This window comes from Apteryx rowi, unplaced genomic scaffold (assembly GCF_003343035.1).
Source record: "Apteryx rowi isolate R43461 unplaced genomic scaffold, aptRow1 scaffold_274, whole genome shotgun sequence".
Classification (NCBI taxonomy): domain Eukaryota; kingdom Metazoa; phylum Chordata; class Aves; order Apterygiformes; family Apterygidae; genus Apteryx; species Apteryx rowi.
In genome coordinates this window covers 186,071-202,778 of record NW_020449130.1, presented here as the reverse complement: position 1 = coordinate 202,778, position 16,708 = coordinate 186,071, and the positions used below count along the sequence as shown (strand labels likewise).

At 38.9% G+C, this 16,708-nt stretch overlaps 1 protein-coding gene across 1 annotated transcript in view; it reads right to left on the bottom strand.

Annotated features, from left to right (window-relative positions):
* Positions 1-16,493, bottom strand: part of FZD8 (frizzled class receptor 8) — a 120,711-nt gene extending 104,218 nt beyond the window's left edge. The window contains exon 1 of the mRNA XM_026068536.1: positions 16,290-16,493. Coding sequence (XP_025924321.1) covers positions 16,290-16,493 — 204 coding nt within the window. The remainder of the gene's footprint in view (positions 1-16,289) is intronic.
* Positions 16,494-16,708: the final 215 nt, after the last annotated feature.

Genomic DNA, 16,708 nt, shown 5'->3' with positions numbered 1-16,708 from the left:
GTATCTTGAATAGTTTATTGAATACAGTAGGTTGGAGTCTTCTCCCACTTATATAAAGGTAGATCACACACAGTGAGACCCTGAACTTAACATCTATCCAGAATGGGTGTAAATTTGAGAGAAGAGTCAAGTTCCATCTCCCCTGTATGAAAGTAAGGACTGATACAGAAGATGCTAATTTAGCAGGAACGTTTAATCATGGCTTCCTGTAACTGGGCCACTATCTGAAACACATAATTACAGATGAGCAATTGCAGATAACAGTGCACTGGAGAACTGGGGACATTCTGATAGGAACGAACCCCCTAACTCTTTAATTTTAAGAAATGAACAGTAATCCTTACGTAATCCTATTTCATTTTAAAGTCCTTCCCCATCGCTGTTAAATCATATTTTGATCAGTATAAAAAGGTTCTGACTGATCGATGACACTCCACTCCTACTGCCCATAAATCTGGAGACGGCATTTATTGTTCCATTCCTGTCAGAAGTTTCCTGAGTTTTCTACATGGGTCTGTTTGCCTTTCTGCATTCTTATGCCCTGTCCATACCCAGCAGATTTGACCTTCAGTAATTCTCAGCATCTGGCAAATAGGTAATTCAAGTTTATGTGAGTGGTATATTAGGCTCTATCCCCTTCCATGCTTCTTATTTATTAATATTTAAACAATGCATACTATCTGCCTATGACCCTCATTCCATCTTTTTTTTTCTTTGTCAGAGACTCTGCTCCTTTTGAATAATCATTCTGACTGAATAATCACTTTGCCTCTAGAGACAGGCCCTACTAATCTCATTTCCATTTAGTCTTTGCATCCTATGTGTTCTTATACCACACAGCATCCTGCCTTCCAGATCCACATTAACCAATATAACTAGCATCTGCTGCATCTGGATTCATTTTCTCCCAAGTGGGATAAGTAAGTGCAATAAAGAGTTTCGGAATTCTTTTTTTGGGAGTGTATGAGCATTGCACACATATACACATATGTTGCTAACTATTTGCATGAGAAGACAAGGTAGACAAAGGTGGTCAGGCTTGTGAGAGTTTTATCTTGCAGTCTTGCATTAGCCCTCAAACTTTGTCCTTATGTTAGAAGTCCCAATGTGCCAGGTGAGTGACTGTTTTGACCATAATCTTCATCCAGAAGTTTTAATCGACCTTCTAGATATTAGCCATCAGTTGCCTTGAACATAAGATTTTCTATTTTTATCTTAATTCAGTATTCCCTGGAATGCTATCCGAGAATGTGGGAAAATCTGATGTATGTGTGGCATTTCTTGTTACACAGTGCAAAGTGTAGTGCGAGGTTTTTAGCTTCTGTGAAAATTCCTAATGCCAAAGGATAATATTGGCACATAAACTTGAGGACAGTTCGTAATTGGTCAGGATTAAATGGTCTCCTTATCTTGAAGTTGTTAAATTAGAGCTTAATGACACTGAGGAATTCAGGGCATAGCCATTCAGCAGTGGAACAGGTCTTATTACAGTTTAAGGAGAGTGCACTAGGGCTAAAATCTCTTCAGGGTGCCTTGTTTCTTTTTACCACCACAGTCTTCTTCAGGTTCACCTTCATCCAGCTGTTCTTCATGTATGATTTACTGATAGAGGGAGAATTCAGATAAGTGGGAACTGGACATTAACTGGGAAGGAAATGGGCCATCTATATCAGTCTTTAATGAATTGAAATAAAACCAGTTTAGAACCCAGACATTCGTATGAATAGTTCCTAGGTTTATGATTTCAGTTACAAGCAGTGAAGTTAATTAACAGGTGTATCATTCTTCATGAGACACTGTGAAAATGCTACCAGACTTTAAGGGTTAATGAGTCTGAATAGGTGTGAGAGATTAGATGTAGCTGAGAAAAGCATGTGGGTAGAAGAAAATACTCACTTTTATTATATTCAGTCTTTCCTTGAGAGATAAGAGAAGAAATCACCTTCCCCAGGAGAGGGGTTTAAAAATATGTTTTTTTGCAGTATAATTTATTCTTCTCATAATTAGTAGTCCTTGGATGATTACATGAGAAGGAGGCCAGTTGCACCAGCTGATTAACTGAGTACCTATATATCAGACAACTGATTTAGGCATCCTCCACTCTTTACAATGTCATGGAAGGTTAAAGACCAGCCTTTCTGGCCTAGGGTAAATGCTAATTGGCATCATGTTCTTCCTGGAAGGTCTTGGCCCCAGTCACAACAGAAGGCTGTGTTTTTGTAATCTGCAGTTGTGGCTGTCTTTACTTGGTAAGTCATAGCATTCTCCAGGCAACCTTCTTTCTGTCCTGTAAGGCTTTGTTTACTTGGGAGATATTAAAACAGACTTTAGTATTCTGCCAGTAGCTATAAAAGGTGTATTTTCTCAGCCTAGGGAAAAAAAATATACACGGTAAGCTTGAGCACTTAGAAACAATTCCAACCTAATTTGGAATCATTACGGTGCCCAGAACTGGGGTAGTGGCATCATCAAGCACAAAAAGAGATATGAATTAAAGGAAATAAATATTTAACATGAGGAAAACAAAATAATAGGGGAGAAAAAAAGAGGGGGGGAGGAAACAAAAAGGAAGTCTGCTTTTTAAAGTGTGGAAAAGAACAGCTCAAATGTAATCAAGAGTTTTTTGTGCTATGTCTCTAGATTTGCTGGGAAAAGAGAAATGTGATATAAAAAAAACTTTTCAAATTGATAAGAATTTTGCTTACACTGACAAGGTCTGCAAGACTCAGTTGAACGGTCTCTCTTTGACCTCACAAAGCCCTTGATATGATCATACACAAGTAAGTTTGGCAACTGGTGCCAGACTGACCAGACCCAGCCCAGGTGTAAGTGAGCACATAGTTTTGCAATTAAGCACATAGAATTACAATCATATCTCTGAACCTTAACTGCCGGATAGAAAATAAACACTTCTAGTTATGCGATCTCCCCCACTGCCAGGAGAATACAAATCAAGAAGATCCATGATAAGGCCCTGCTTTTAATGAGAAAAGATTGTATTTCTCCTCAAATCCCTCTGATTCTTTGGCTTGATTTGAGGGAGAAGGGCAAGTTAAGTAAACCGAGCTTCAGAAGTATGAAAATTAAAAGGTCTCAAAGCTTTTTCAAACCCTGATCCTAACAGAGGTCCTAGGACAATAAGATGCGAAACTCCTCATTTGGCTTGCCAGGGTGGGCTGGGACTGCTCAGTCCTTTTCATGCTCTGTGAAGTGGTGAGGACCTGCTAACACTGGGAATTTCAGGAAGAGTTACTAAGGTTCAGTCTCTTGCAGAATTTCCCTCGGAGAGGCCAGACTTGGACATCAAGTCAGGACTGTGCACTTCTGTCCTGTTAATGAGACATGAGGCTATATATTTTTCAAAATGCTGTATACATTTCAAAATTAATTTCTCCAGTGCTCCTCTGAGGAAGTACTTATTATTATCCCAGACAGCTAAAGCACAGGAAAGATCACATTAATGAAGTAGTGTAAAGAAGAAAGCCATAATCTGTACGTAAGTATTCTTGTGAAAGATCCTCTCCTTCAACTCGACTGAAGTGCCAGCACTTAATAAGTTTTTATCCACTTTGGTTGCCATTTTCAAACCTCCAATACCGGTAGACCTTTTTTTTTTTTTTTTAACCTTTGTGAAAGACAATGAGATTGTCTTAAAAAGCTAAAGGCTTAAAATAAATATATTGCTTCTGAGGGTGACCTTTTGCTTTTAGGAGGTAGTGAGGGGAAAGTCACCTATTCCTAATTTGTATGTAATTATTTTCTGCTGGAAATTCAGCTCTAACCAACCATGCAATGTGCATGCCACAAGACTTCATTTACCCAGTCCAGCGCCCTGAGAGACCCGACTCATTCCTCATTCACCCACATGCCATATAATCCTTCTGCCTGGGCCTCCCTGGCCTCTTCTGCTTGGAGCTGCCTGTTAGGACGGCAGAACGTCCTGCCAGGAGTCCCGGTGCTCTGGCCATTGCTAGTCAGTGTGATAACAATAGTTTTTTAGCTCCCCTTTGGCCTGCCGGGGAGCGGTTGAAGAGCGCATGCTGCCTGCCCAAATGGTAAGGGAACGGCAGAGGCATCTGCCCTRCGTTAGCAGAGCTGGGAGCAGTAGTGGAGGAAGGAGATGTGAGGGGCAGGTAGCTGCTCAGCAAGGATTTGTCCTGGCTCAGCACACAGAAGTGAAGTATGATGAAAGATTAATAACAAAAGGAACAAAATAGCGTATGCTTTTTTGCCTACATATGTCCTTATGGAGGCTGTTAATACTATAGTTGCTGAGAGTTTTTATCAGATCCCTGGTAAGCAGGATATAATAGAAATATCTTTCTAAATACACATTTATCAATAGGTAATGTTATGGGCTTGTTATAGCTGTGGCCTTTGAGAAAACTTCTGCCTGCTAATAATGTGGCTGCAATTCAAATAAGGGYATTAATGTCAAATTCTTAAATGATAACTATAATACTGCACAGAGGGCCTGAGTTTCAAATGTAGAAGAATGTAGTTGTTGTGCTTACAAAAATGAATACTGAAATGTGCTCTCTTGCAGGCAGTACCTTGCTTTAAGCATTACTTTCAAGGAATAATTTCTAGTTTTAATCATAGATTAATTCGCCTCTTTGCAGTCCTTGCATGCACATATCTATATATAGGAATAACTCAAGCCTACCTCTTAAAGCTTGACATGCATTTTTTTTTCAATAAAATCTGAAGTCCACTGTATTTAGAATATGGCAAAAAAATGGTAAAAACCTTATCTGCTGAAGATGCAACAGCCAGCTCTTCCATATAAATCATATATGCACATAATTTTACAAGGCAGACACCTGTTTGGGTATGTGCTTCCTGGTGAATTCTCTGTGCCTTTTTGTTTGCTTGCTGGAGATTCTGTGAACCTTCTTATGGACCAGCAGYGCTTTCCCTGCAGGTGCCTCTGAGATGTACAATATTCCCAGCTACTCCCTTTCAGTGGCTGTCAGCAGGCAGCTGACCAGAGAACCTTTATTTAGCAAATGTGAACAACCGGGCAACTTTTGTTTGCTTCAATTTACTGACAGCAATAACAGTGTTTCTCTCCCACTGAATAGATGTAGCCTGAAGCTCCCTGACATTAATAAATGACTAGATCAACCTCTCTCAACCCCATATTTTTTTTAGCTGCAAGTGTGAAGTTTAGAAAGTGAGGCATGAGTATACTTGCTGCAATTTGCTTTAAAAGTTGGAGAATAGCAGGGGAGAAGAGAAACCCTTCCTCTGTAAACTTGTGTAAAAGTTAAGAGTTAAAATGCTGTGAAAGACTGACTCATTAGCCAAATATTAATGTATTACACTTTCTCTTTTGGAAGGAAAGCATTAGCAATCCAGCTGTTCATTTGTATTTAAGATGTTTGTGAGATTAAACTGTAATGAAATATTTAAACTGAAAACAACGATAAGCAGTAAAACTTCTTTCAGTGAGAGAATGGAAATTGGGAGCAAAAGTCACTGAAAGGAGCTGTGATGGAAAAAAGACCTTTTTTTTCAAAACGGGTGGAGGCAATTTTATTTCAGAGAATGAACTAACAAATTGTGATGCTCTGGGAGCAGGAATAGGATTCCGGCTGGTGCTGTGCTGAGCCTAACTCAGACTGCTGGCTCTTTTTGGAAGGCTCTGCCTTGATGAGTTTAGGAAATTTATCTTTCCCCCTTTTTTAGCCTCTATGGGCTAAAGCGGTTAAATATCGAGGCTGGGAAAAGAGCAAATTCATATTTGTAGAATTTATTTATAATGACTTTAGCATTTTGTTATTCTTTTGGAAAATACTGTTTTCTTACCAGTTTCTTGCCTGATGTATCTTACTTTTCTTCTTCAGTCCTTCCAGATTTCCCTTGGTTAGATGTACAATATCCCTTTCTATGCAAGGTAAAGGTGTACCCAACAGCTGTGAGATATGTTTGGCTTTTTGGTTTAGAGGAGCCTATGAAAACTTTGTCTTTTTTCTACATTTTCCTCCTACAGTCCCTCTGGAATTCAAATGAATAAGAACTCAAGGGGAAATGGGGCAGGCAGGGAGGCAGGCCAAGTTTAACTCCAGTTTGACAAGACATGCAAATCTCTGTAGGATACCAACTGCCTTGAAAAATTTGCAGTATCCATGGGACCTTTGGACAAACTTTCAGTGCCTTTATGGGTCAAAATGAAACTTGACACCAGGCAACAGCAATGTTTCGTTGCAAGAGTTTGGGATAGGAACTGAACCTACGGTTCTTGGGGTTTTGTCTTGGACACCAATCTTGTTAATAAATTCTGTACCTTTGCTTTTTCTAGAATATACTGCCATTGCAGTGGGCTATATGTTGGACTTCACCTTAAATCAACTTGAAACAACTTATGTGGAATATGGATGCTCCTATGAGAACAGTTGCCTGGTGTGCAGGGTGCGCAGCCTCTCTATACGCTGTATGAGCTGCCTATTGCTTCCTGGGTGGAGTTGGAGGCGTTGGTGTAGATTTAAGTCTCTGAATAGTTTAAACCTATTTTCTCAAGAAACTGCATCTTTTCTTGCCATCATATCAGAACTACAAACACTGGGGCATGTAATCAGTCATCTTTTTGATCCTTAGGAGGAAGGATGCCCCCTTTCAGCACATCCCCTTGGGAGCTTCTCATCTTTGACACTGAACCTCCCTTCGTTCCCTTGACACAGAGCAAGCCCATCTTTGGACCAAATAGCAGCCTCCACCTCCCAGTTGGGATTTGGGAAGTCCCTGACTGACTGACATGTGTGAGGAAATATAGGTGCTGTTTAACTATCATTTCATTTCATTCATAAGTCTGGGAGTGCAGGAGCCCTGAAGTCAGCTCTTATGGTTATGCAGTGTTTAGCTTATATCAAAAGAAAGATTAAGATTGGAGCAGGACAGACATAAAGAAGCTCTACTGAAAACAAATTACTAAAATATTTCAGAATCATGAATGAAGTTAGCCTCAGTCTTATAAGAAAGACATATATGTCTTTTTTGTCAGTGTGGGGAACTTTAAGGCCAGCGTTTTTGGCAGTGAGGGTTGGTTGCTTTAGTATTTTAGCACCCAATGGAGACATCTTGATTATAGCTTAGTATGCGCTAGGTTGGGTAATTACAAACCAATGCACATCAATACTTGCTTTTGAAACTTTTGCCTAGTCATGCAAAAATCTTGAGAGAGATTTAGAATCAGAATACAGATTTCATAGATCCAAAGTCAGTGCCTAGAACAAGTTTATTGCTGTTAAATCTCAATTGCATGTATGTATACATTACAAGAATGGACTTTCATCGGACATTTTTCATTTGCATGTAATATGTATGTATAAGCCATTGAAATTTGCTATTGAATAGACCTGGTGGAGAGGAAGAAGTCCAACTGTAACGATTTTCCAAATTTTACTATAAATAATTCATCTATTTAAGCTGAAATTTCAAGATTGCATTGGTTGTGGTTGTGCTTTTAAGCTGCGTTCAGTGTGAGTAGAAGTAAACTCTTCCTTTCTATGTTGATTTTCATTCTGTGATACTTTTGCTTCAAATAATGCACTCTTATTGTTTACAAATATAAGTATTGTTTTTTTCTAGTGAGCGAATTTATCACACCCTGATTRTATACGTTTGAAAACAGGCTTGCTAGCATTTTCCCTTCATATGAAGAGGGTTAATTATGAACTAGACTACGGATCTCAAATACATCGGCAAGCTAAGTAGCTGGTGACTGGTGCAATCAGTTAACTGCAAGGAAATGAAACAGGACTTATTTACATTTAGAGTGATGCCTGAGTTCTTAATCACCTCAAAGCATTTAAAAATTAACTTTACTACCAACAGCTCAAGAGGCATAATGAACCCCAGGAGGGAGTTTTCTTCTCTTTCATTTTCATTGAAACCGTCTATTCATTTACATCAGACTACACTCACTTCAGTCTGTTTCCCCGCTAAAACCTCAAAAGTTTCCTTATTTCATTTTCTTAAATAACTTGTGGTTCATTTGGTATGCTTCATCATAAATTAGTATTACAACTGTGCAAGAACTGTTAGTAACTACTGAAGTACATGCAGCCACAAATTCTGCCAGGAGAAATAGAAGCAAACAGCTTAGTTTTTCTCTTGCTTCATTGTATAAGCATATTATCTATGTATAAAAAAAGACAACAACATATCTTTAATTATCATCTTCATGCTTTCCTGAGCATTTGCACCTGCACAAGCACATTTTAGGATTTTACACATGCACGCACACACATGCTCCAGAAAGAGGGCGAAAGTGTAATCAAATAACCAGCTAACAGCCTGGCCAGTAATGACATTTGACAACTGGCAATTTAGAAGATGGAAGCAAAGATATTGAAACTAGTACAAATTCTCCAAGCTTTCAACCATAACTTTGTTTCATCTTGACTCTTATTTGCCCTGTATCCCCTAATAGGAGCAAGCCTTTCATAATATGCTCAGCCAACCCATTATTTCTATATACTTTTTCCATTGCTACAAACATGAAGCACTAACACCTCCAAAAGTGGTCTGTTCCCTCGGGAAAGGTCTCAGCTATGAGGAAAAAAAATCTTTTCTTTGGAAGTTTCCCTTTAAGGTTTGAACTATTTTCCTGGGCTATTTACAGCTGAAGCGAAGGTGGTGTTTTGAGAGACAATAGTAATGAAGAGTAACTCAGCAATCTAGCAAAGCTTAATAAGGAAAAAGCTTAATGGTGTAAGCTTTTCTTTTCCCTTTCCTATCAGTGATTTAATGAACAAATTGAATTTAGGTGCTTATACATCTATTAAGATAAGCAAAAATGTTAGTGGTATGGATCTTTTTTTTTAATATGAGAGGCAGTATAATAGTACCACAGCAGTTACAGTAAATTAGTTATGATAGATATACACATTTATTTAATAAAGTTATGTGCATCATTCTTTTAACTTTTTCCTATTCTCCACTCCTCCAGTGAAATGTTGAGTCACAAAACTTCTTATAAGTTATAAGAAACTTATAAATGAATCCACTGTGGTTTTGTCACCTGTATTTTTATGATGGAATTAGTTTATGCAACTGTAAATCCTGTTTCTCTAGTTAGTGAGGCTTCTTATGGAATAGCATAATCCAGCCAAAATAAGCTATTACTGAAAGTAGCTTTCAGCTGTCGTTTGTGGGGCATTTGAACCATCACGGCTACCATGAAGAGCAACCCTGGCCTGATTGCCCCCTGCTTCAGGCAGGGAAGTTAGCGCTGCAGCCTCTGACTTGCTGCAGCTCTTTGGTAAATTGGATTGAAGCATTGATACAGCTGGAAAATAACCAGTGTTTGCACTTGCACAGCTTGGGGTACTGTGGGGCTGGAAACAAGAGCCAAGGAAGGGAATGAGAAGAGAGACTGTTTTTTCTGATGATCGTGTCACCTTAATACATACCTCTCTTTCCAGAAATTTACCCTGTGAAAAGTTTTGGTGCAAGCAAATATATTTTAAGGGGTTTTCTCAGTATGGTTTCATACAGGTTAGTTTCTCTGACTGGGTTTATTGTAGCCTTAGGTGCCTGCATCCCTTTAAGTTCAGTTTTAAATGACTCCTGATAAATTTTTTTCAGGATTCCTGCCAAGCAGTATATGACTATTTTCCTGTCCCTTATTTCAGCCAAAACTTGAGTAGTGTAATTTCACTGTTTTGAATAATTATGTTGGTTTTAAAGGATTTGAAAAATACAATAAAACACTATGCTCGTTCAAAGCACAAAATACTTCTTGAGTAAACTTTTCATTGTGAACTTGTCCTTTCATTGGTGTATAGATATTATTTGACTCTGACCAGCAATAGAGATTGTCTATGTGACCATGAATGTTAGTAAAAATGTTTTTTGGCACAATTTCCATTTATCTGTGGGCCCTGCTTTGAAAAGTTTGATGTAATATATAGTGTTAAGTCTTTTGATGGAATTCATTGGTAGTTTGATAGTGACTTTATGTGATAGTGTGAATTTTACTTTTTCTTAACTCTTTTTTTTTTTTTTTTTTGTTAACTCTTTTCTATATTCTTTACCTCTTTTCAAAATGTGGGACAGAACTTAAGGTAGATTTCCAGCTGGGAGAATGAATGCACCTGTTCCTCAATACAAAAGCAGCTAAAATTACTCTGGGAGGATCTAGCAGGAGTTTGGGATGAAAAAATATGTAAAACATTCATGACTAGGGAAATATCAGTCATTCATTTCCTATTTGGCCCCTGACCTTCCCAAAAATGATGGAGGGTGTTCAGATGCCATGGTTTTGTAGAAAATTAATGCCAGATAATAAACTGCTAGGAATGAATTATCCACTGCATTAACAGAATGGTTCAGAACTGGGTGCTCCTCAGGCACGCTGTCAGCGGAAAAGACTGTGAACTGAAACTGTAATTCCTGAGTGTTGCCTGCTCTGGCAGGTTTAGTGTCCTGCTTTACATTGTTTGTACTGAAGGAGCTAGAACAAGGCTGCCTGGCAGCTGACTCCTTTGGGAATCCCTGCTAAAATGAAATGTATATTTCATAAGGCTATCCCAGGGAGCAAAATCTAAGTAAACATACATTTTAAATGAGTAAGCAATTGCCTACTGGGAAACTGTGYATAGAGCTTTATTTTTAGATGTATATACTCATCTTTCAATGTGGGGAATTATACACATACTCCACAAATACAGAAGAGAACTTGCTAGTTAATGCTTAATATCCCTCCAAACATAGCCTTGCAAGCTAAATTAGTAAACATTGCAGAAAAAATATTCTCTACGTAAGGCCCAGTTTTCACTGATGTCAGTGTCAAAGCTCTGTTGCCCCTGGAGAATGTTTTATGGAAGTGTAAGCTTTGCAATGGATCCAGTTGGGTATTTCTGGAAAGTTCCCATTTTAACTGGAGTTACCTACAGTTCCTTGAAGGTAGCAGTATATTTGGAATATTTTGGGATATTGGTATGTGGAGTATTTGTGTGACGGTTCCAGTAGTCATAATTTAGCTTGGGTGGGTTAGTTTGTTTACAGTTTTGTCAGGGTCAGGACATAATGGATGTGTTGTCTCTAATTAGGATGAGATGACTTAGTCCCTGGACTCTATTGCCTACACCAGCTATACATACAGCCTAGGATGACCAGCTTAAGTCACATAAATCCTACCAATGCTGACCAGGAAGGCATTTTTTTCTTTTTGGGATAAATTCTGCATATGCTTATTTTATGTCAATAATCTGACAGAATTCAGTTTGGTTTTATACGTTTATGAGGAAAGATTGGACTTGAGTGATAAAGGAAGAAAATTTGATGAATCATTCAATACTTTTCTTTTTATTCACTTTTATAGTTCAAGAGATGTGTAAATAAAAGTTTTATATATTATATAAAATAAATATATGGAAAAGTTCTTTGCTACAAGGTGAACAGAATGATTTCTTTGTTGCTTTTTTCATTGCAATTCAAGCTTGTTGCTACGATATCTTTTCTGAATGGGTTGCATCAGTCTGAAAGAGTAGATTGTCAAATATACAAAAGAACAAAAATAAAATAAAGTGGAAAGAATGTCTTTAGATCTGGACCTTTCATCCATTTAAATCCTCTTGCATTTTCAGAAAGCACTTARATTTTATCTGCTGTCAACATAAAATAGCCACATCAAAATTAGCAGCGCTCAAGGACAAGTTAGAGGATCATCACCAAGATTTTAAAGTAAACAGCATCACACATCCTGTACTCATAAGTATTTGTAAAAATGAGCAGCAGGTCAGTGTAGGACAGTCTGATTTTTTGTTAGCAATTATACCTCTTCTGTACAAATAAGTGGACTTTATCATTAACAGTGTGAGAGGCCTGCTTAAAGGCATGTATGTTTTCAAACGTATTCGCTCCCCTTTGCCCTGACCTTGCACTGCTCCCTGTGAGTAGGGAAACAGGTGGCTTGAGAATTAGCTCTAGTCAAGAGAGCTCTAATGGGGCTGCGTTTGGCTTTATCCTATCCCAACCTAGGAAATTTTGCTACAAAGTGGTTTCTCTACCATGCGCTGTGTGTGTATCCTGTGTAGCGGGTCCGTGTGCAATTTGGTGATGGGCTGAAAAGTAGAGGTGAAGCTGAGCAAAAAACACATGGGAAAGATAAAGATTTCATGGTGCCTCAGTCTTACAATTTTTTCTTACTCTGGCTCCTGTACTTTGCTTCTATTGATATCAAAAATGACATCAATATMCAGGGAAGTGCATCTTTGAGAATTTTTAATTTGTAGAGAACATCTATGAGTCAGTGTAAAGATGTCATTCTTCTTGTTTTCTTCAGCAAAAGGGAGTTGGTGTTTAAAGTGTGTGTAAATGGACAGTATATGCAGTTAGGTTAGAAGCCCCTGCTCAGTGTGAGGTTGGAGGACAGGTCACTCAGCTTTGTGTGCAAACTTCTCACAGAAACTGCAAAGCCAGAAGAAGGCTCATGACTTATCAGGACTGACTAAGCACATGCAACAGGAGAAACTTGCTTCTTGGATAGTTCCTATTTTCCTGCTGCTTGTTCATTTTCCCCCCACCCTGCCTTTGCCATATTTGATTTGGAGTTTAGCGGGATATTCAGATGGACAAGGGATGCAGGTCCTTGCAATTCACTGGACCCAATTCTTAACAGCTTTCATAAAAGAAATTATTTTTGCTTATACCCTGCATTCTTATATTGCAACTTGCTTGTGTTCGTGATTGCTGGCACACTTTTTCAAATACTGGAGTAATAACATCTTAGAGAGGTGTTGAGGCAGTATTACTTGCAAGTAAATATCAATATTTTAATCCTGACCAGTATACATAGTATAAAAGTTGTATTGAATTTGATATGAACAATACCTTTTCAGTATACCAATCTATTCCATTTTGTCCCCCCTACAGAAACTACCTAAATCTAGTGTTTTTAACAATAAAGAACCCATGTAGGTCGTCAGATGTTAGATCTCCTTCCTTCCCTTGCAATGTCTTTTATTTCTGAGCAACGTGGCAGTAACATGAGACCATGACAGCCTTCATAAAATGTGTTCTTTAGTGAACAAAAAAAGAGTATGAAATTTCTGATCAATGCTCTGAGGCGCTGTTCTTGCGTTGATAGTGTGTTACAAATGATAGACTACACGGTAACATTACAAAGGCATGTCTGCACACTTCCAGCCCATGCGCTAGGTGTCAAATGTAACTTCAGTGGTAGTGTTTTGAATTGTTAATTGTACTGTTGTTCTGTGCTGAAATTCTGGACCTAAATATTCATGAGGGAATCTGTTGTACAATATCTGRCACTGGTGCCCTGCAATCTGGCCATTTAACCAAGTACAAACTCGGTTATTTGCGTGCTTCCAGTGCTGGCGTCTGGGAGTGGGAAGTCTCAGCCCCTGGATCCGGGGGTTTGTCTCTTTTCTCATTTTCTCTCTCCTTCTCTCTCTGCAGATCAAACATTCCCTGAAGGGTGGTAGAAGCAGGAGGAATGACACTCACTAATTTGAATTTCAGAAAACACCTAAACCACATTCTGATCTTCAGGTAAGTGTCTGTGAGCCACTTGGCTTTGACACTTGCTAAAACTTAATCACATATTTTTCTTGTGCTGAGCTGCTGTGCACAGACCAAAGAGATGCAGATGGGTGTGTGTGTGTGTGTGTGTGTGTGCACTAGTGCCTGTGGGGGAAGGAATACCTCATTTGTTTGCACAGAAGATGTGAAACAAAAACAATATCACTCTGGAAAATATGAGATCAGCTTATGAAAGAGGCAGGAAGATTTAGAGACAACTGAAAACCTTAAGCTACAGGTGTTCTGATGCTGCTGCTCTGTACGAGGCCTCAAGGAGGAAACATCTGGAAGCATGCAATTCACTAATYTGAGGCATTATTTTTGTGTACTCATTCTCCTCCTCCTCCCCCAAATCTGCTCTTGAAAAATATCCTCATGCATGTCATAGACTATAGCAAAGTCCCTCTTTCCGAGATGTTCTCTTAAGCAGTAACTGTCAAATATGAAGGAGAAGGAAAACGAACAGCATATTTTAAATGTTAATACTAACTAAACAGACTCTCTCTGTAAAGCTATGTATATCTCCAGAGTAGTTTGGAATAAATTATCTGTACTGTGAAACTCAGTGCTGGCTACATAATGGGTACAGGGTGTTGACTATTGACTCAAAATGGAATCTCAGGATTTAGATGTTGTGTCATAATTATCAGAGTGAAGGCGGCAAAATATTTCCTCTGCTTTCACCTACATTTAAAAACAAGTTAATTCCAGTCAGGATTGTGCTGCTGCTTATGGAGATATTTGAGCCATTGAGTTTTGCCAGCCTGAAAACTTCTGGGCGTTTTGTTGTGCATGTTCTCACTCAAATATTGCACATGCTAAAAGGACTATGCTGGGATAGCAACCTGTGTTGGTGCTGATGCAGGATTGACTCACTGTCTACTTCAGACATCAGACTAAGATACAATGAGGCACACCAAAACTTAGGAGCCTGAGTTCCTCATAGAGTTGGTAGAAAGGGGTGGGCAACTCTAAAGAGTGACTTGCGCAAACTGTCAAGTTAGATGGTATGAATACCCCTCTTGTATTTGTCTACAGCCTAAATATGTCTGACCAAGCACTGTTTCTATTAGTTTCTCGGTATGTTTACTAATAGCAAGTCAGCTGACATATTTTATGCTCACATGAATATGACTTAACGCACCAAATGGAAAAAATTCCCAAGCTTCCTGACACAGGTCCTCTATTGGACACAAGATGTATTTGCAGTTAGTACTGTGCTTATGACTGGTGAAAGGGGAAAATAAGAGATTATTAAATGCAACATGATGCAGAAACTGCAGATAGTGCATGACACTGCTGAACAGAGCAGAGGTGTGTGATCCCATAAATACACTTTCCACTGAGTAACAAGGATGTACCAGTCCTTCTGCATCCCATTTGCTCTCTGCAACAGGATGATTTTTTTACAAACACTTAACAGTCTTGAAATATGTAATATACTGCTGGCAGGTATAGCAACCTTGTCTAGCATGTTTAAAATGTGAAGTGTGTCATTTGTTCTCCACATTCTTGGTGCACAGCGCAGCAAAATGTGCTTAAACTGAAGCAGAGAATACTCAAGTGAGATATAAGAAAAACCTTTCTCCTGAAAGAGGTTGTGTGCAGAGGCTATAAAGTTGTCATTACTGAAAATCTTTCATGATGGAGAAACATGTCAGATCTGACATGCAGTACCGAACAGACCCTGAGCATGTCATGAATGTTAGTAGGAAGATGGTGGCATCAACAGTTGAGGCAGTATCTGGAATGAACACCTGAACCATCTTAAGGAGATAATTTGTTAATGCAGTTTTGGTTGAGTTTTTCTGAGGCCAGCATCAAGACTTCTTAATTTCAGTATTAGTGGTCTCTGGCTTCCTTGACATGCAACATTGCTTTACTAGCTGGGAGGAGCAAGGCAGTTTTTGTCAGTAGAGCGATCCAGGAGCTGCTCTCACTGCCAATTATTCTGACATTCTTCAGGAAGGGCTTGTTTACTAGAACAGTTTTCTTTGGTTATTTCCCACCTCAGAGTGGAGCATGATCCTTTTCACATGTGTTGCATGCACTATTTATAACTCAGCAATGAAAAATACAGTACCAGCAGAACCGACACGGTCATTCAATGCAATATATGCAATATATTTCTCATAAGACCCAGACATAATAAACTCAACCTGCTGATAAACATTTTGTGAATAAACACAACTAATCATAGTGATTAATTAACATGATCTCTTAGATTGTTAATAAAGGGAAGAAATATTGCGTAGCAGATGTCATAATGGGCTGGGGAAGGACTCTCCTGAATAAAGGTTTTATAGACTGTGGACACGTCACTTTGCCTCTTTGTGCTGAGAGAAGGCCTCAGAAATCAGACCATCTTCATGAAGGTATTGAATAATATATTCAAGTCAGGAAGTTCTGGAGGTGAGAATGTCATCTGCACTTCGTGATATTGCTGTCTTTTCTTAATAGTATCTAATGTGCCCTGGCATTTTTAATGGTGTTATAAAGCTTAATTAATATTTTTGAAGAGATAATTTATTACTGTTTTCTTATCTATTAGTAGATACATGGCATTTTATGGCATTCCTAAAAAGGCAGTGTCTTCTTCTCAGTACAAAAACTGGGCCTTAAAGAGCTTACAGTGTAAATGTTGATTGTCACTGGAGAAGGAGTCTGGGCTTGCAAAACACAAGCTGGCAATGGATGGTGTGGAACTACTTGAAAGGAGCTTGGAAATTATATAATACCTCCCTTTCGATCTTTCTGACGTGTGTGTTCTTTCCAAATAAAGGAGATACAGGCTGGTCATCAATCACATCACATCCACAGATCACAACAGAGACCAAGAGGATAGGAAGAAAGGTGAGACCTTCTCCTTCCCACTTGCCAGGGATTTCTTCCTTCTCTTTGTAGCAGATTGCCTGTATTCCCACTGGAGTGACAATGCCCATCTTGACAGGGCACCATGCAAGACAAGGGGGAGAGGGAGCCCTAGCTCCTTGTTTGCAGCACACCGTGCAAGAGCTAGCTGCAGTTTTGCCCTCAAGGATCTTATTCTTGGTGACAAGCATTTATTTATGCAGGATGTTGCAAGCCTGTTGTACAAACAGGGTGATTGAAATAGTTGGCAAGATAACTGGACCTCAAAACCCACTAGCCTTGCACC